The sequence below is a fragment of the Rhinolophus sinicus genome, linkage group LG10 (assembly GCF_036562045.2).
Source record: "Rhinolophus sinicus isolate RSC01 linkage group LG10, ASM3656204v1, whole genome shotgun sequence".
NCBI classification, from domain to species: Eukaryota; Metazoa; Chordata; class Mammalia; order Chiroptera; family Rhinolophidae; genus Rhinolophus; species Rhinolophus sinicus.
In genome coordinates, this window is record NC_133759.1 from 30,655,233 (window position 1) to 30,676,438 (window position 21,206).

At 41.5% G+C, this 21,206-nt stretch overlaps 1 protein-coding gene and 1 non-coding gene across 2 annotated transcripts in view; both read left to right on the forward strand.

Moving 5' to 3' along the window:
• The window catches only part of LOC109444512 (collagen alpha-4(VI) chain), a 105,079-nt gene that overhangs the window by 19,352 nt on the left and 64,521 nt on the right, over nucleotides 1–21,206 (forward strand). Inside the window, exons 3-10 of the mRNA XM_074312826.1 lie at nucleotides 724–1,338; nucleotides 3,466–4,053; nucleotides 4,970–5,581; nucleotides 7,603–8,232; nucleotides 11,991–12,536; nucleotides 12,893–13,447; nucleotides 18,141–18,475; nucleotides 19,548–19,626. Coding sequence (XP_074168927.1) covers nucleotides 724–1,338; nucleotides 3,466–4,053; nucleotides 4,970–5,581; nucleotides 7,603–8,232; nucleotides 11,991–12,536; nucleotides 12,893–13,447; nucleotides 18,141–18,475; nucleotides 19,548–19,626 — 3,960 coding nt within the window. The remainder of the gene's footprint in view (nucleotides 1–723; nucleotides 1,339–3,465; nucleotides 4,054–4,969; nucleotides 5,582–7,602; nucleotides 8,233–11,990; nucleotides 12,537–12,892; nucleotides 13,448–18,140; nucleotides 18,476–19,547; nucleotides 19,627–21,206) is intronic.
• LOC141567413 (U1 spliceosomal RNA) lies at nucleotides 8,384–8,546 on the forward strand. The gene has a single exon (XR_012489996.1). It is a non-coding gene; the product is annotated as a U1 spliceosomal RNA (small nuclear RNA).

Sequence of the window (21,206 nt, forward strand, 5' to 3'; positions counted from 1 at the left end):
ACTGTTTTGGATTTCTTTGGATAAACACCTAGAAGTGGAATTCCTGGGTTATTAAGTAGTTCTATTTTTAATTTTTTGAGGAATCTCCATATTTTTTTCCATAGTGGCTGTACCAGTTTACAATCCCACCAACAATGCATGAGGGTTCCCTTTTTTCTACATCCTCGCTGTTACTTGTTGACTTATTGATGGTAGCAATTCTGACAGATATGAGGGGATACTTCATTGTGGTTTTAATTTGCATTTTTCCAATGATTTAGTGACGTGCCATTTTTCATATCTTTTGGCCATCTGTATGTCCTCTTTGGAGAAATGTCTATTCAGGTCCTCTGCCCATTTTTTAATGGGAATGTTTGGGTTTTTTTGGTGTTGAGTTATATGAGTTCCTAACATATTTTGGATATTAACTTCTTATTGGATGTATCATTAGCAAATATCTTTTCCCATTCAGTAGATTGTCTTTTCATTTTGTTGATGGTTTCCTTCTCTGTGTAAATGTGTGTTTGAATGGAACAGAGGGTGGCAGGCGAAGGGTAGATGGTGGCCATGAGGAACAAAGGAAGATAGATGACCAGGTGCTTAGGCTGCATAGATCTAAGCTGTCATGGAAGAGCTGTGCAGGCCAATCTGTGGGTTGTAAAGGCACTGATTTGGGAGAGATGTATTCAGAGCCAGTAGCTGTCAGTTTTGTAATGTTTTATCTTAAATTGATTCTCTCCTCAGTCTGCAGGGAGGCCTCTGTGGGCGATATTGTGTTTCTAGTGGACACCAGCGTCAACAACCCTCGATACACCCAGGTCCTGCGGAACTTCTTGTACATCACGGTGAATGGCTTCAATGTCAGCAGAGAGACCATCCGCGTGGGGCTGGCCCAGTACAGTGACGTGGCCCATTCCGAGTTCCAACTTTCCACCTACCGCCACAAAGGCACTGTGTTAAACCACATTCGGAAGTTTCAATTTAAACCTGGGGGCACTGGGGGCAACAAGATGGGCCTAGCCCTGCAGTTCCTTCTAGATCACCACTTCCAGGAAACAGCGGGGAGCCGGGCAAGCCAGGGTGTGCCTCAGGTCGCCGTGGTGATCAGCGGCAGCCCAGCTGAGGACCCTGTGCAGGAACCTGCCGAGGCATTTAGGAGGGCAGGCATCCTGCTTTATGCAGTTGGTGTCAGAAATGCATCTTTGGCAGAGCTCAGGAAGATTGCGAGTCGTCCTGTGGAGAAGTTTGCCTCCTTTGTTTCCAACTTGTCTGGTCTGAGCATTCTTGCCCAGAAGCTGCGGCAGGAGCTCTGTGATACTTTGGCAAAAGCAGCTCAACCCCTTGACCACGTCTCTCCAGGTACAAAGATGTTTCCCTTCTTATTTCTGATCGAAAAGTCACAGAACTCAAAGCTTTAGCTCTTATTCCTCCCTCCCACTGTCCTTATTTTCCATATGTTTGCATGTCTGATTATAATATTAAATTTTTGCTAAGCCATCTGTACCCTATGCTTCTCTCCAATCACTGACCCAAAACTTATCAATTCTTGTACAAATCCTGTGGGCCTTATGCTGGTTCTATATACGAATTAGTGTAAGTCCATTTTTGAAGGAAGAAATATTTGTTCCTAGAATGATATTATTATTCTTAGATTAGCTTACCCATATTGCCTGGATGGGGGGCAGAAGAGAGGAGAGGGGCAGTAGGTCCCCCAGGAGGCTGGCTTATTTTACTGCCAGTGTTTTGGTATCATGTACTGGTGAAGAGTAAGAATTTAGGGAAAAGAAAGATTTGGGTTCAAATCCCAGTTCTCTACTTTCTAACTGTGTCATCTTTAACATGTTACTTTATTTCTATGAATCTAAATTCTCTAGGATGACAGTACCTACCTCAGAGAGTTGTTGGATGCATTAAAAGAAATTATGCAAGTAAAGTGCTTATCACAGTGTTTGACCCATTAGAGGTACCCGTATGCATTATGGTCATTACCTGTGATAATATACCTGTTATCAGCTTAGTACTTCTGCTACTGGTAATGGGCCATAAACTTGTGAAAATTCTTTATGAATTAATTACTAAACTCTACAAGAAAGCACAGAACTTTGAGCAGAGAAAGAGAAGCTTGCTTGTGGGCTCATCAAAACCCACAAGAAGACAGAGCCTTCATTACTTACTCATTATTTTGGTATTTCTACATAGGGTAAATGAATTGGAAGAACTGCTAAAACTTTTGATCCATTTGATTCCACAGGTGTATGGTGGTGGTATTGAATCTGTACTTCCAAATTATATATCTTGCTTTTATATAGCACTTCAAGGTTTACAAAGAGGTTTTAGATAAATACATAGTAATAATAATTATGGTTTGATTGGTGCTATATAGTTTCCGAAACTTGTTTGCATTGTCCATCTGACTGATAGATATATATGTTGCTTTTTTTGGGTTAGGTACTTAGGGCAATTAGTATTTGTTTTTACATAGATACATGAAGTAATCAGTATTACTATTTGCATTTATGGTGTGAGGAAACTGAGGCCAAAGGTAACACGACTGGATGGCAGAGCTAGGACTTGACCCCAAGTCTTTTAGAGTAGATCCATTCCAATAGAAAGGTCTTAGATTGTGTTCCCTGGGAGCAGAGCCTGAAAAAAGGATTTAGATACTGGTCATTTATTACAGAAGAGCTCACAAAGGAGATTGGTAAGGATGTAGGAGATGCAAGACAGAGAAATAGAGGAAAGGACAAAAGTTCCACAGAAGGTAGTTTCAGCTGGATCCTACAGGAGAGCTCCTGATTTTCTTGACCCAAGGCAAGGAGACAGGCTTTCATATCTGATAGGCAAAGCAGCTCCAGTACCTGAAGAGAAGTCCTCCAAAGAACACTGTACAGAAATAATAAAACGGAATCCCAAAGGATCTGGGCAGAGCACTGATATTATCTGCTATAGTAGATTATCTTATTTTGTTCTGTGAGATTGTGAGGGCTGGTATACAGACTTCAGTGCTGCAGAGAGAGAACTGAGTCTCGAAGAGGTGAGTGATAAATAGGTCAGAGGGCTACTAAGTGGCAGAGCTACAATAGATGTATCATAGAACATGGGATACATTCCAGTCTTCTGACCTGTTGCTGCCAGCACACTCCTAGAGAAGAAGTTTACTCTCACTGGAAAGAGGACAGCCCCATTCTCAGCTTGCTGCTACATTTATACAAGTTTTCTTTCTCTTAATGAAAGTGAAGGGATTGTCCAAGTGGATTTCAAGATTGGAGGTATCAGTAGAACAGGACAGAAGTCTCAGTAGGTGATGGAGTGGAGGGAAGGAAACGCACAGGGTTTGTTGTCCCTTCTCTGAGTACTCTGTTATTGGGGTGTCTGAGGACCATTGAATATAGGTTTTCTGGCATTTCTCTCTCCTTCTGTATATCATTTGGCTCCATTGGTTCTAAGCATTGTGAGTGAAGATCCCTCTTGACCTCTCTTGTACAGCTTGCAGAGAAGCAGTCGTGGCAGATATTGTCTTTCTGGTAGACAGCTCAACCAGCATCGGACCCCAGAATTTCCAGAAAGTGAAGAACTTCCTTCGTTCTGTTGTCTTGGGGCTTGACATCCGCAGTGACCAGGTCCGAGTGGGTCTCGCTCAGTATAATGACAACATCTACCCAGCCTTTCAGCTGAACCAGTACCCTTTGAAGAGTGTGGTCCTGGAGCATATCCAGAACCTGCCCTACCGTACAGGAGGCACGAACACCGGGAGTGCCCTGGAGTTTATCAGGACCAACTACTTGACGGAGGCAGCCGGCAGCCGGGCCAAAGACAGGGTTCCCCAGATAGTTATCCTAGTGACAGACGGGGAGTCAAATGATGAAGTCCAGGAGGCAGCTGACAGGTTGAAAGAAGATGGAGTTGTTGTGTATGTGGTAGGGGTTAATGTCCAGGATGTCCAGGAGCTGCAAAAAATGGCCAGTGAGCCATTTGAGAAATTTCTCTTCAACATTGAAAACTTCAACATCCTGCAGGATGTCTCAGGAGGCATTCTTCAGACACTGTGCTCAGCAGGGGAGGGTGAGATGAAAGGTAAGAAGCTGTGTCAAAACCCAACATCCCAACCAGGATCCCTAGTTACAATATGAGCCAGGATATGCGGAGTGCAGTGCAAAGTAGGAGACGGAGCTCCCTGCCATCCCTGGAGAACGTGGGGAGACTTCCTAGATGAAGGAACATCTAAGGTAGGGATTGAAGCAGGGGTGTCCAAACTGCAGCCCGTGGGCCAACTGCGGCCCGCAATCCATTGTTAATTGGCCCTCAGCAAATTCCAAAAATATATTTAGTTGACTTAAATAAACCAGGTGAGGCAATACGTACTTCACCTCGAGTGAGTGGCCCGGCTGTTTGTGTATTTTACCACATATGGCCCTTGGTGAAAAACGTTGAAAAAACTTTGGACACCCCTGGATTGAAGGATACAGGAAGTTCTCATGGGTAGAAAAGAACATCCTACCGTGTTGGTAAAAGGAAACAGCATGGGTTTTGGAGTCCAGAAAACCTGTTTTTGTTTTTTGTTTTTTCCAATCCTGCCTTTGCTTCTTTCTAGTTATGTGAGCATGCACACGCAGCGTCACTTCTTTACTTCCGTTTTCTCATCTGCACAATGAAGATAAAAATACTTGCCAGCAGGGTGTTTGTGAGGAGATAAAGTATACAAAAATCTCTAGCATAGTATAGGTTAACTTTCTTTGTCTCCTCCATTGTTTGAAGAATAGTAATTAAAAGGTACTTTAGTCTAATGAAGCAGACAACAAAGGCAGCAGGGTATAAGTGAGAGACAGCCTTGTGGGGGAAGAAGTGGATATACAACGTGTACAGTGTTACATAAATAAAGCACCTTTCCCTCTTATACCACCCCCCAAAACCATTGCTGTATTCAGTTTTCATGAGCTCTTTATATGCTTTGTTTCGTCTGCTGTGTCTTTTCCTCCCCTGTCCCCTTCAGTTCCAGGATTCATCCAGGCTCCTGCAGATGTGGTCTTTCTTGCTGACACCTCACAGAACACATCACGGGCCAGTTTCCAGTGGATGCAGAATTTCCTCTCCAGAGTGATTGGCATGCTGGATGTTGGCAGGGACAAGTACCAGGTTGGGCTGGCTCAGTATGGTGGTCAAGGTCACACTGAATTTTTGCTCAATACCTACAAGACCCAGGATGAGATGCTTGCTCACATCCATAAACAGTTTTTGTTCCGGGGTGGCTCTAGGAGGACAGGCAAAGCTCTGCGATACCTTCATCAGACCTTCTTCCAGGAGGCAACGGGAAGCCGGTTTCTCCAGGGCATTCCCCAGTATGCAGTGGTCATGACCTCAGGCAAATCTGAGGATGAGGTCTCGGATGCTGCACAGACATTGAGGGAGAAAGGTGTAAAAGTCATGACGGTGGGCGTACAGGACTTTGACAGAAGAGAACTGGAGGGGATGGCATCCCCACCTCTTGTATATGAGATGCAAGGACACGATGGAGTCAGATGGGTGATGCAAGATGTGAATACGGGGATCCAAGGGATTGGGAAGCCTGAGTTCAGGACTGAGCCTGAGAAGGACGCTGTTGTAGGTAAGCGTTGGTTCCTAGGTGTGTGAGCCACGGGGAAGTCTTAGCATAACAGAAAAGTCTGGGGACAGAGCAGAGAAGGGGGCATTCTGGATTCCTTCATACTGGGACAGCACTAGAGGATTGGGAAGAGGAGGCATGGAGCTGCCTCAGGCCCACTCCTTGTATTAGGTAACGATAGTCACAGTGATGCTGCAGAACAAGCCATGCAAAGAGTCAGTGGCTGAAAAGAATTACTTATTTTATCTGCTGGGGGTCAGCTTCTCTTCACTGGGCTCAATTGAATGGCTTTGCTGATCTTGCCTGGGTTTATTCACACATTTGGGATTTGGCTGAGGGTTGGCTGATCTACATTGGCTCTGCTCCATAGCGCTCTTCTTCCTCCTGCGATCATTAGGCTAGTCTGGGCATGTCCTTCCCATGGTAACTGCAGACGTGCAAGAGAGAAAACCCAATCGCACAGGCACTTTTCAGGCCTCTGCTTCATCATCTGCTAACGTTGGGGGAGGGTCTAGAAGCAGTGAGGGATGAGATGAGATTAGGTAGGGTGGACCCTGATCATGAGGTCCCAAAGGCACTGGGAAGTAACAGTAGGCTTTTACACAGGAAAAATGACATGACTAAAATAGTCTTTAAGGAAGCCTTCAGTGGGCAGGCTGGACTCCACATGACATCTCCAACTCAGGACTTAAGGATAAGCTGTCATCTGTCTATATAGAGAGGATACCGGGGTCTAGCCAACAGTGGCTCTCATAATGAAGAAAGGTGATTAATCCTGATGATAACTTGAAAGGAGAATAATAACACTTGGTACCCGCAGGTGAAACAGGGGAGAAGTCAAAGATGATTGGTGTTTTACACTTGGCGAAATCGGGAGCCAAATCCTCTTTTTAAATCTAGGATTGATTTTTGGTTCTTTATATATATTTAAAAAAAAGACCAAGAACGAAATTTTAGGGCACCAACTGACCAAAGATAAGTCAAAAGGTTATTTTGTTGCCCCTATATTCTCTTCTCCAAACTTTGTTTCACAACATTCAGTTGTCTACAGACTGGTTTCAGCCTCCTGCATATGTGGTTTTGGCTTTCTGCTAGAGAGATTTTTTTTTCATACATCAAAGCAGATTTGGACCTTTTTGGTATGTGGACACAATGGTTTTCCCTACATTAGACGCTGCCTTAAATTGGGAGAGGTGTCTGGACTCCTCTGAGAAAGGAGTTTAATGTAGTTATAGCTCCATTATCTCATTTGAGAAAGGTTAAAGGGAAGATTCTTATATAGCAAAATAGAATAGCCATGTAGCCCGATTTCTGGACAGCAAATTTTGATAGGAATTTGCCATATTTCATGTCTCTGTTGAAATGACATGAAATTTATCAGAGAAAGGTACACAAGTTATTATTTCTTGTCTATAGAAATAAATAGACAAGATTTATTAATAAATAGTCACAATTTATTATTTCTATCTTTTACTAAGACAGAGGAAAAATGATTAAATCCAAGAGGTTTCAGCGCTATGAAAGAGAATTTCATCCAGGATTTCCTGGAACTCAAAAAATGAAGAAAAAACTAGTCAAGCAAGAATCATATGCTTCTAGTGGACTTAGATGAATTGAAAAATGACCTTAAAGCACATTCTTATGGATATTTACATATTTTACAAGTGGATACTCTTTTGTGTGAAAAATTTTGAGATATATATGAACACTGTGATATTCTTTGACCATCATGCAAAATTATGGTCATAAAGGCTTCCACTAAATTCTGAAGTGTATTGATATAAGTTAATACATATTATAAGTCAATGCTCGATAAAGGTTAATACATGTAATATAAGTTAATATATATTACAATTTGTAATACTAAATGTTATAAAAATAAATATGCAAATATTACATGTAAATATATAAATATTATGCTATAAAAATATAGCATAATACAACTTTTATATACAAAATAAGTGTTGTCTTTATTACTCTGTTCTTATGCTAAAGCCCTTCTTTTTGTTTTTGTTTGTTTATAGCATGTGCAGCTGCTATTCCTGCCGACATAGTGTTCCTCATTGAAGAATTTAGCAGGGTTAGGCAATCTAATTTCCAACAAGTTGTCAATTTCTTGAAGACCACCATCAGCTCTGTAAGCATTCATCCTGATGTTGTGAGAATTGGCTTGGTCTTTTACAGTGAGGAAGTACGACTTGAGTTTTCACTGGATACGTTTCAGAATCCAGCCCAAATCTTAGAGCATTTAGACAAATTAACCTATCAGGGAAGAAGAGGAAGGACCAAGACTGGTGCTGCTTTGGATTTCCTAAGGAAGGAGGTATTCATTCAGGAGAAAGGCAGCCGGTCCAAGCAAGGTGTGAAGCAGATAGCCGTGGTCATTACCGAAGGCTTCTCCCAAGACTCTGTATCCAGACCGGCTTCTCTCCTCCGCAGGATGGGGGTTACCATCTATGCAGTGGGTACCCAGCTTGCCTCAGAGAGTGAGGATCTGGCAAAGATAGCTTCATATCCTCCTGGGAAGCATGTCGTCCATCTGGAATCCTTTTTACAACTCTCCATAGTGAGAAGCAAGATTAAGAACCAGCTCTGCCCTGAGATTGTGGGCCGCAGGCCTTCCATTACTGGGATAAGCTCTGCCCTACAAGAAGGTAGGAGGACCTTTTCCAAACTTGACATATATTAATCTTTACTCTGCTTGCTCCATACACTCACCTCCTCTACCCCTCACCCCACCCCCACCCAAGAAATGATTTTGGAGTCAACTTATTAGAAAACAGAAACATAAAACTTATAAAATCAATCCTTATCTGGCAAGGGAGGTACCATGATCACGAAGGTGGTTTCCCCAGGGCGAGGCTTATCCATTGTGCTCCCGATGTGCTGACCCCTGCGATTTCCCTAAATGTGGGAAACTCGACTGCATAATTTATGGTAGTGGGGACTGCATTCACGCTCTCCCCTAATGTTCTCTGGTAGAAAAGCAGATGATTTAACAGCCGTAGTATGACCTGACTCTCTAGTAAAAGTTGTGAATTCAAAAAACAAAACAAAACAAAACAAAAAAACTTGTAAAATCAAAATTATTTTGTCTTGATTCCAAACAATGTAGAAGCATATGAAGTAAAAAGTGAACATTCCTCCCTCTTTCTATCTTACCCCTCATCTCTTTGAACAATTTGTTGCAAATATATGTGTATTTACAGTGGAAGCCCAAGGGATCTGAGTATGGATTGACCAAATCTGAAGTCACTTAGAGCAGGAAATTATTTCTAAAAAGACACATTCTTAAAATTTAATATTTTTGTTTTAAAACACAACCAATGAACATTAATTTTCCAATCTTTGGTGTAGGGCCAAGGCTTCTTTGAATGTGATCCCTGTTGACTGGAATTCTGTATCTTTTCTTCATCAATCATCCAATAGTGTATTTTCTATAATTTCCAGCTTCTTTAAAGTGGGAAGATAACTTAGCCACGTTTGAAACAATCTGAGTACAGAAATCCTTATTGAGTTTTATGATCTCAAAAATTCAATTTTTTATAGTGCCATCTAGTACACCAACAATTTCTTTGATAATAACTTTCCTTTATTGGCTTTTCTAAGCAGTTAACCTGGTTTTCATAGACGCAATAAACTTCCTTTATTCACACTCATATCCTATTGATTTGCACAATATTTTATTTGTTGTGTAATTAGAATAACAAAACCACCATAAACAGACTGGGGACAAACCCACATTGCTCTTGGTAGGCTTATTCTTCCACTGAGTAAAGCAGAACTGTATAGTGTTCAATTCGGTGGCGGGGAGGGCACCTCCAGGGAGAGGGCACTCAATGCATTGTGGGAACATCACTTTTTTTTTCAATCTGGGGTGTCACTTAAGAGAAGGTAGGTTAGGAGAGTTCCTACTGTATGCAGTTAAAACAAAACAAAACAGAAAAAACATAGCAGTTAAATATATGAACCTTGGAGTCAAAATGCCTGAATTTTAAATCCCAAATTTGCCACTTACTGGCTGTTAAAAATATCTTTGTGTCTGTCTGTCTACCTGTCTATTTTTGTCCACCCATGCTAGTGTTTCTTAGATTCAAATCAGAACTGTAGGAAGAAGATGACAACTTGAAGTGTAGATAATTAACTTAAGAATTCAAGGCTGTCTATGATTATATCTTTTGTGGAAAATGAGCTTTTTTTTAAAAAAACAAATAAACAAACAAACAATCACTAAATGATCTTGTAATTTCTTGATTACTTGTGCCAAGGTCTAGAGATTTAAAATATCTAAATAGATTTCCATCTTTGTCTGTGGCCTGTATTTTTAGTCCCTTTCTCTGTCCTGGGAATGAGGAACAAAATCATTAAATATGAGTTTCATTTCCTTGCACACCCTTTGCCTATATTCTGTAGGGAAGGAGAGAAGGCTCCTTTTCTCTCCTAATTCACAGTGTAAAGAGTTGAGATCTGATTTCTCTTCCAGACTGCATAGCAGCTAAAAAGAAACCTGGAATCAGGAAAATCAGCCCAAAATGTAGAGGAGTTAGCGGTGGGAGTAGCTTACAGGTAAATAGATGTTGGGACATTTTTTAAAATCAGAATTCTGTCCTGGCTGATTATAATAATCATAATATTACCACTTCTTGGTCATCTGCTATGTGTCAGACACTCTGCTAATAACTTTGTGTATGTAATAGATGTGGATGCTTAGCAGCAACCAGACTCTAAAAATTATATTTCTCTTCCGCCAACCCCAACCCCCAAATCTTCATCTGCCAAGACTGGCAAGAATAGGTAGTGCCAGGCAGTACTCAGGGCTCTTGGCTCTTCTGGGCTGCCATGGAGCCTCTTTGGGCCACTGCTGCATGGGGTTGGCTACAGAGATGCCTCTTCCTGCACAGTGGTCCTTTCCTCAGAATGGGGCTAGCCGTCTACCTGTCACCAGTGGGTGCTGGGTTCCAGCAAGGTCTGAGTTTCTGCCTTCTTTTTTCATAATTTCTCCTCTGTTCTCCTTGCATTCAACAAACATCATAGCTGCAGATCTCTGCACTCTTCTAACCCACATCCCTTTCAATGCCTACCCCTCTAGTGTAGGGTTTCCAGATGAAATATAGGATGCCCAGTTAAATTTGAATTTCATTCAGATAAACAAGAAATATATATATTCAGTGTAAGTATGTCTCATATTGGCTGGACCAAGGTCCTCCCAAATGGAAGGCATGAGAAAGGGAACCCAACTCCCACCTCAGACCACTTCCCTTTTGGCCAGGAAACATGGAAAGGCTCTTGATTCTTCCCTGCATCAAGGGATTCCAGAGATTAATAACACAAGGCTGGGCAGCCCTTACTGAAAAGAGCGAGGAGATAGCTATGTTTCATTCTTTTTGAGGAATCTGCAACATGATAAAAAACAAAACACTGAGTGATCTTAACCGTGAATTTTAAATACTAAGCTCTGCTATGTTTCCAAAATCTTACTTAATTCTCACAATAAACTCACTGAGTAGGTGTTAAGGTTCTTGTTTTACAGATTAGGAAACTGAGATGCAAAGGGGCAAGCCTGCTAGTAAGTGATGGAGACAGCATCTAAATGTAGAGCTGTGTTGCCCTTTGGAGTCTGGGCCTTAATACAAAGTGATTCATTTAAGTAAGGCTCATTTAAAGCAGGAAGTTTTAAATTTATTTGAATTAATTAAATTAAATTAAATCTCAGAAAGTGCCCACATATTTTAAAAGTGCCACTCTTTTGTCCATATGCTTAAAAAGTGCAACTTGCATGAGAAGCAGAAATATTGGATACTGAGACAATTCATGGTTTCGGATATGCTCTGCTATTTTACTTTTAGCTTGTTCTCAACTTCCCTGTTTGAGAAATATCAAGTAATATTTACTTCATGTCTCAAGTGGGGTTCACCAGAAACAGACTCTGAGACAAGGATATGGATGTAAGTGGTTTATCTGGGAGGTGACTCCAGGGCACTTCTAGGGTAGGGAAGTGAAGATGAGAGACAGGAAGGCAGCCAGAACAGGCTGAGTGAGTAAGCAGCTAATCGCTGTAGGCAGCTGGGGCTCAGTTCTGCTGGGGACTCAGGGAAACTATGTAGAACTCACCTCAGATTTGTCCCACCCAAAGGGCAAGGGAGCTGGAGTATTTACCCACTAACTCCTCTCCATTCTTGGTGTTTAGCTGCTCCCAAACTCACTCCCAGGCATTCTGGCCTTCCTACTGTATGAGGGGATCACGCTCCGGCCAAAGAATATCCCTAGACAGAGTCACAGATGCTTTCAGTAGACAGCTGCTGGCTCTCAACAGAACAAAGAGTGCTGAGGGAGTATGGGTGGGGATAGGGATCAATAGCTTTGGCTACAGTCTCACCTCTGTTCTAATGAGTTGCTGCTTCTTATTGCCTAGGCTGTGTGTACATCGAGAAGGCAGATATCTACTTCCTTATTGATGGGTCGGGCAGCATCACACACGACGATTTTCTTGAAATGAAGATGTTCATGAACGAGGTGATAAAGCTGTTCCATGTTGGGCCCGACAGAGTACAATTTGGTGTCATTCAGTACTCAGATAGAATTAATAGTCAATTTGTCCTCAGCCAGTATCCCAGTGTGACAAGGCTGAAGGAAGCCATTGATGGCATCCAGCAGAGTGGAGGGGGTACCTTGACGGGTCAGGCCTTGAGTAACATGGCTCAGGTCTTTGCAAACACTGCTCGCAGCAACGTGCCTTGGTATCTCATAATCATCACTGACGGTGAATCTGGGGACCCCGTGGCTGAGGCGGCAGAGACACTGAGGGAAGATGGCGTCATCATTTATGCTATTGGAGTCAGAAACGCTAGCACTACTGAGCTTGAGGAGATAGCTAAAGACAAGACGTTTTTTGTGTACGAGTTTGATTCCTTGAAGGCCATCCAACAAGAAGTGGTACAAGACATCTGCTCCTCAGAGAGTAAGGATTTTTTTCCTCAATTTCTCTCTTTCTCTCCAAGTTTATGTGTCTAATCTATGTGAATTCTTGAAGTGTGGATTCACTGGTCCAAAAGTGAGTATTGGACACAGAGTGACCATGACCTAGAATGAACCAAGCCTGTCAAATTTTGTATCTTTATCATACTGCTGTATCTTATTTTGAGACTGGTTTGTGCTGGGTCACAGAAAATTTATTTCACTCACTTCCTCTTCCACTCCCTTTAAAAATATTTTCATGTCATGTATATGCCTCCTCAGACTGTCTCTGGAGACTTGTAATTAATTGGTTTCAGCCTCTGAATGAGTGTTCTGTTCTGCTTCTTTCCCCACCCCCAGCCTGTAAGAATAGGAAAGCTGACATTATCTTCCTGATAGATGGTTCAGAATCCATCCTTCCAAAAGACTTTGAAAAGATGAAGGGATTCATGAAGAACATGGTGAACCAAGCTAATATCGGTGCTGATGAAATTCAGATTGGCCTTTTGCAGTTCAGCTCAACCCCCAAGGAAGAATTCAGGCTCAACCAATACTCTTTAAAGGTGGACATTCACAGAGCCATCTTGAATGTTCAACAAATGAAAGATGGCACCCACACCGGGAAAGCCTTGAATTTCACTCTGCCTTTTTTTGACAGTTCAAGAGGAGGGAGACCCGGTGTTCATCAGTATTTGATTGTGATTACAGATGGGGTCTCCCATGACAATGTAGCCATACCAGCCAAGGCCCTCAGGGACAGAAACATAATTGTTTTTGCCATTGGGGTGGGAGAAGCCAAACGCTCTCAGCTCTTGGAGATTACTAATGACGAGCACAGAGTGTACCATGAAGAAAATTTTGAGTCCCTGCAGAATCTGGAGAAGGAAATTCTTTATAAGGTCTGCATTCCACAAGGTGAGTGACAGAGTGTTTCTTATTTGATCCACAAGCCCATTGCAGGTGTCAGGGACCTTGTTGACTCTCTTAATAAAATAAAACTGATCCCTCTAGCTGGGGGAGGGAGGGGTGATCACCCTGGGAAAGACAACTGGCTTGAACTCCCAAGACACTGTGGTTCACCTTCCCCTGGGGATTCTTTTAATCATTCCCTGGCCGTCACCACTCTGGCCTCCAGAGGCCTGAACCTTCTCAGAACTCTGTCTCTAGAAAGTCCTCAGAACTCTTCTCTTTATTCCTTGCAGATAGATGAAACCAGACTGGAATGTGTAAACATAGCTTACTGAAGATATAGGCATATCAAAAGGGAAATGGAAGCAGAGAGCAGTATCAGTTAGACAGTAGTTCTTAAGAAATAGAACGCACTCTTTTCTATGTGTGTTCTGTATAGGGCTCTGCTTTGTTGCCAATCTGCTTCCATATGGCTGAGGTCATCCTCAATCTTATTTTATCTCCTCAAGCTTTTATCCAAAACAGCAAGGTCCAGAGACAAGTGTTCCTTTTTCCAACAGTCTGAGTCTGTTCAGCTCCTTTCTCAAGAGTTGCCTTTCAGAGGTTGATTGACCCAGAGAATGTCTTCATGGATGATTCCACCTCCTTCCCTCCCATAGGGACTGAGATTCTATAGCATAACCACATTATAATCAGGGTAGCTAACCTTTAGATGGAACAGCCCACCCCACCAGGGGATGTTCCAAGGGCTTTCACATGTTACAACATAGACTCTTCACATAACCTTATTGAATGAGTGTAGATACTATTTTACAGATGAGGAAATCAAGGCACAGAAAAATCAGGTCCTTTGACCCAAGTAAGTAGCAAAGCTTAGGTTTGAACTTGAGGCAGTCTGGTTCTAGAGTCTGTGTACTAAATACCGTTCTATGTTGCCTTTTGGTGTATCTAGTAGAGTAGAGCACAACAGAGCCTCTCGAACTTTAACATGCATGTGAATCACCTGGAGATCTTGCTAGAATTCAGATTATGATTCAGTGATTCTGTGTGGGATTCTATATGACTAACATGCTCCCTGCTGATGCTGCCAGTCCCCAAATCACACTGAGTAGGAGGGTAGTAGAGTATAGTATGGCAAAATGAAACATAGTGTAGTATAGAACAGTGTTATATGGTATATAGTCATGTGTTGCTTAATGAAGGGATACGTTCTGAGAAACGCATTGTTAGGGGATTTTGTCATTGTGTGAACATCATAGGTTACACAACCTAGATGGCATAGCCTACTACTGTAATTGTGGGTGCTATGCTTTCATAGGACTGCTGGTACAGGAGGTTTGTTTACACCAGCATCACCACAAACCTGTGAGTAATTGTAGTGTAAGCTCTGACAGTTGGCTTTTCCATTTGTAATGCAAATGCTTAACTTCAGCTTTGATTGGTGAGGCGTTCATTTCAGATAGGCAGCTGCTTCAATGGAGTCTATCTTGAATAAACACATTGCCAGCTACACAAGATAAAGTCAGGCTGCCTACCCTCCTGTTTAAGAAATCTTGGTTGATTTCCATAACTGACCATTTGGGCTACTTGTTTTTCCCCTTCTTGCACTTTAAATTCACCCTTATGTTTTAAATTCACCAATAATGAGCTACAGAACCTTAGCCCATCCCCACTCACACTTGGTCCCAATAAAAGCAGAACCCAAGGGCCCTGCACTCTCTCTCTACCTGTGACCTCACTATGTGCCCCCTGATGTGCCTCGTACACTCCAGGGCCTATAAGTAATAAACTCTTTTTTTCTTCAAATTTTCCTAATGGTTGTTGCTAAAGGGCATCTTGCAATTGTAATAAAAACCAAAGGGTTGGTTCAGCTGTAACATGGGTTTAGAAAGAGAAGATGTTCCCCAGTAGGAAGCTCACTGGGGTCCAGGCGAGTGCCCGCAGGCATTTCTAGTGATAGCATTACTATCCGTAGGCTGAGACTGGTACAAAATAGTAATCACGAGGCAATAGGAATTTTCAGCTCCCCTATCATCTTCGGGGACCACAGTTGTATATATTGTCTGTTGTAGACCAAAATGTCGTTATGAGCTGCATGATTGTAGTATAGTATACAATAGCATAGAATGTCATCAAATGGTGTAATACGGTATCGCAATGTGTAATATGGTAAAATATAGTATAGTATGGAATCATAGAGAAGAGTATATAGTGGAACCCATAAAGTCCAATATTCCTACATCAACCCCATGTGAAGCAGATGCTATTATTATGATACCCAATTTCCAGATGAGAAAAATAGGAGAGGTTAAAAAACACAGATGGGAAATAATGGAAGTAGGGTTTGAACTTCCTAGCAGTTTGGTGTCAAAAACTGGAGCCAATTTTTTAGAGTTATTAAATTCCTATTTTTGTTTATACTGCCTAAAGAATATCAGTACTTTGCAGTGTTCTTGGTGAATTAAAAATTCAATTGAAAAGAGTACATGTGTAACATTATTTGTTAAGTAAGCATGGATTATGGGAAGTCCTGCATTAAGCAGTTCATTCTTTAGGAATCAAAGTTCTATTTTCTTTGTTTATATTCACCTAGGTATTATCAGGGGAAGGAAAAGAGATATAGGATTCGCTTCTCTTTTCAATTCATTTTGTACCTTGTAGTAAATTAGGATTTATATTTATCTACAGCTTTGTCATTGACTTTTATTTTTAATTTATTTTTATTTATTTATTTTTTATTGGGGAATATTGGGGAGCAGTGTGTTTCTCCAGGGCCCATCAGCTCCAAGTAGTTATCTTTCAATCTAGGTGTGGAGGGTGCAGCTCAACTCCAAGTCCAGTCGCCATTTTCAATTTTTGTTGCAGGGGGCTCTGCCCACCATCCCATGTGGAAACTGAACTGGCAACCTTGTTGAGAGCTCATGCTCTAAGAACTGAGCCATCTGGCTGCCCCTGTCATTGACTTTTTTGATGAAATTAGCTAGATACTTTAATAATAGCTGAAACCTAATTAATTCTAGAATTCTAGAATCATAAAGCTGAATCATAAAGACCTTAGAGGTTATCTAGCAAGGTTCAGCCCTCTCTGTTAACAGGGAAAGGAATGCTCCTTGCATTACAGAAGAAGCCAGCTGAAATGTTCCTGGGGGAAAATATAAATTAGAAATGTTGGAATAATATACCATACTGCAAAAAGGAAACTTATTTTTTCTGAAATTAGATGTGATACAGAAATGGGATTTACATTGGTGAAAACTCCTTTTGGTGAATTTCAACTAGAGATTTAAAAATCAAAACAAAACCAAGATGTTTTATATGAAAGGAGGAGAGGAAGGCATTTTCTATCTTGGCAACTCCAGAAGCATACTTGAGTTAGCATGGTGTATGATATTTAGGGGATGGAAAACTCATGACTCAGATCCCTGAGAAACTTTAAGTCACTGTTTATGACCCTTTTCACTGGTGAAACATCCAGTATTCAATTAATTTCCTCGAAATTGTCCCCTTTCAACATCTTAGTTTTGTTTATTTTTGATTCTGAGCCAATATTCCAGTGTGTGCTGGTCAAGGAGAAAATGTGCACGTGTCCAGGCTTGCCCTGGAGAGTTTCAAGTTATGTTCATTGTCCAGAAGTAGTTAAGAACAGTGGCCCTTTTATGGTTGATAAATTACATTTTAAGTCATTTATTCAGATACTAATCCAGGTGCACCTGTGACCATCAACTTTTGCCTCCTCAGTGGAATTTTGTGGATGTTCTTATTATTCACTTGTGAGTGGGTGGGTATAGCCTGAAAGATCAGTGGGCCTTCAAATTCTAGCTACATCTTTCTGGGAAGGCTTAAAAGTTTTTGTGAATTATATAAATATCTCACCGCTATGCTGTACACCTGAAACTAATATAATATTGAATGTCCACTGTAATTGAAAAAAATACATAAAAAGTCCATCATGTTTGTTATCCATCAATATTGGAAAGTTGTACATTAAGAAATATTTAAATAGTACTATTACAATAATGACAAATCTTTAAAAAAAGTTTTCAGGCAGAAGAAACAGAAAATGAGGAGTGTTTGTCAGTCCTGATCTTTTCTAATATATGTCCCTGAAACAAGGTCGATGTGTAGGTGCTGAATGAGGAAGAAAACTTCCAGGAGAAAAGGAAATAGTAAGCTCGTGCTGAAAGAGACTCAAGGCTCATTTATATTCCCTTCTTCATTCATTTGTCAAACATTTAATGAGCATCTGTATTAGGCACTGGGAAAGTAAGATGATATTGTCCCTACTATCAAGAAATCCTGTTTAGTGGGAGAGAATGTCAAGTAAAGTAACAAAGGACAATCAGGGACATTTGGTGATTCAACCCGAGGAGCTGGGGACATGAGTCAGAAAGAGCTTTAGGGAGGGGGTTACTTGAACTGTTACTTGAAAGACATGTATGAGTTAACCAGATTGGCGTGGAGGGGAAGGGAAGGGACAATTCAGGTAGAGGCATAGGATCAGCAGAGGTGTAGAGAGGTATGAAATAGTACATAATGTATCAGTTAGTTTTTGTTGTGTAACAAACCATCCCTGAAATTAAACAACAATCATTATTTAGCTTACATTTCTGTGGATTGTCTGGGGTTCTTCTTCCAGGGCAGGCCTGGTCATGCATCTATAGATGACTAATTTGTTTTTTTTCCTCCTCCACCTTCAAAGGATGCAACATAGATTTGTCTGTAGGAATTGATATCTCCATTCCCACAAGGCAAGTTCATCAGAAGCTTCAAGGATTACTGCCAGAGCTGATGCAACAGTTGTCCTTGCTTTCTAACATCAGCTGTAGCGTTCCTGGTCAGAGCAACATAATGTTTCGCTACCTGGTTCCTGGCTCAAATGGTCAGGTTGTCTTTGACTCAGGCTTTGGGAAGTATAGTGATGAGACCATTCAGAAGTTCTTGGTTCATCAGGCTGCCAATAGCAACCACATGGACGTGGGTTTTTTGCAGTTCCTGGGCAATAACGCCATCCGCTTCTCTTCTGCTAAAGTGAAGGTAATAATGCTGAGAATCCATGTGACGGAGCCATCAAGCAGAGTTGGGGGGGCAGTGGAATAGGGGGGCATAAAGCTTTTGTGACTGTTCTTCACTGGAGATCCTACATAGAGGAAAACCATAGTCTTACTCAGTAAAGACCAACAGAAATGTACTTTCATTCAGTCAACAGATATTTACTAAACCCTAGAGGCTCTGTGCTGAATACTGCCAATAGGGATGAAAGGATAAAAGTCCCTGCCCTCAAGTTGCCCACAGTTCAGTGATCCAGATTCTTCCATGGAATAATTCATTCCAAAGATCACTGGAAGGTATTTTAAGACTCCTCAGCTCCTCTGGTCGCTGACTCCCAGGTAGAGTAGGGCCTAATTTTTTTTCCAGTCAGCACCTTGAACTGTCTTTAGTGACAGCTAATGGCTCCGTAGTGAAGCCCACTCCTTCCCTTTTTGGTCCTTTTTGGCCCCCAAACAGGTCCTTTTTGGCCCCCAAACTTTACACCCACGCAAGTCCACAGAACTTGCAATGTCTCATGTGATGTTTATTAAGAAATGTCATCTCCAAACTTTGAAAGTTACATTTAGATTTCCCTTCAATCATACATTCAATGAATTTATTTCTTGACTAGTATAATTCATTTTTTAAAATTAAAATTTTCCATGAGTGAAGGTAACACATTTTAATTGTAGAAAAATGCAACAAATTTTTGACATTGATAAAGATGAGTATTGTAAGACAATTTTTGGAAGATATTTTTAAGTGAACATGTTAAGCTGGTTCAAATTTCTTTTCTTCTTCTTCTTGGGGAAGTTGAAGTAAAAGCAAATGTATAATAAAATAAATAATGAATGGGTGAAAGGGAACAGGGTGAAAGGCTGGATACAACCAAGAAAGTTAAGTTTACCCTTGAATTTTAAAGAAATGTGCATCTTATAGCATCCATCTTCTCCATTCCCTTTCCCCTCTCCCCTTCTTTCCTTTCCCTCCCCCTCTGCCTCCTCCCTTGTCCTACTCCCTCTCTCCTTCCCTCCTTCCCTTCCTCTCCCTCCTTGCTCCCCCCTTCCCCAAACAACAGGTCCTTTTAGTGTTTACTGATGGACTGGATGATGATTTAGAGAGACTGAAGGAGGCATCTGAGCTTCTCCGAGGCAAAGGTAAGTGCATGGAGTTGACCTGTGTGGGTATCACTCCTTTCACAGGGGCTAAGGTACACTTTCAGCTTTCCAAATGGCACTGGATGCTACTAAGCCTCTGGCATGCCAACCCAAGTGATAAGAGCTCAGTGCCTCCTGGAATGATTCCCCGTCTCCCTCTGTATGAATTGGGACTGTTCAGGGCTGAAAGACCCCCAGGGTCCCTAATCCCTGACACTGACCAAGAGCCTCTCTGAGACAGGACTGGCCAATTACCAGCATGGTGGGGGGAGGGGTGAAGGTGCAACTCCTACTTCATGGTGAGTGTGTGTGCTCTTTGCTCTTTTAGGCTACCTAGGGGTCCATATGCCTCTTTCCCCTAAACTCTGGATCAGCCTAAATCTGGGCCTTGCTCTTTCCACTGCCTTTCCTCTCTCGTACGCTCCCTAATTCTTCCTGCTTCTCCGTCTCCAAGGGCTGCTGCTGTTCGATATGACATCTTTGTGAAATTAGAAAAAGATGCCCAATGCTCTGGGTGGGTGCAAGCCTAGGCACCTGGCTTGGTGAGTGGTGTGCTGGCTATATTACAGTACCCACCAGTTCCCACAGCTGGGTGTCCTAGGACAGTGCCACCTGTACAGCTGTGCCTGTTTGCTCTGGCCATTCCCAGTTTGGGCCCCATCAAGGTTGTAAAGCAAACTCAGGATGAACAACCAGCAACCTAACTTGTTAAAACTCCCTTCACCCTTCTCCCTCCTCAGTGGAGTATGTTCAACGTTTTCTTCTGGGGATGATGCTTTCCCTTGGTTTATAATGTGTTGGAATATATTTTATGATGATTTGCTCCCAACTAAATTTATCACCTAGATAGCCACTGGAAATTTAAATTGTTGCACCTTTTCTGAAAGGGAATTGAGAATATATAACAAAAGACGGCAAACTTTGCCTGTGTGCCAGATCAGCAATTTCATTTCCAGGAATTTATTTTCAGGAATAATTAAGAATATGTACAACAGCTTTAAACCACAAGATTGTTAAGCAGCTTTCTTTTTTTCAATAGATAAAAGCTGATGTGTGTGTGTATTTGTGTGTGCATGTGAATTTACTATTCAAAATATTAACGCTAATATTTGTTCTGAAATTCTACGAACAGTTATTTCTACCCAAATTTGAAAAGTGTACTTGTCCATTTGTCCTCTGTTATGTGGACAAATCCAGAGGGTCTTTTAGTGACTGATTCAATAGAATAGGCTAAGTTGCAGTAACACCAAACAATCTCCAAACTCAGTGGCTTAAAGTAGCAAGAATATATTCATTGTATGCCTCGTGTCCACTTATCTATGTCTCATGCTCATCTTTCAAGGACTGAGACTGAAGGAGGGGTCTATTTCTATGGCAGATGAAAGGAAATGGGCAAATTGTGCAGCACTCTTAAAATTTGTCCCAGGAAGTGAAACATGTCACTTCTGCACACAATTTAATTGGTTAGAGCAAGCCATATAGTCAGTTCTAACTTTCACGAAATAGATAATATTTCTACAGGTAAGGAATTGAAGCTTAATGAGAGTTTATAACTTTCCCAAAGTAGTAAAATCATATAT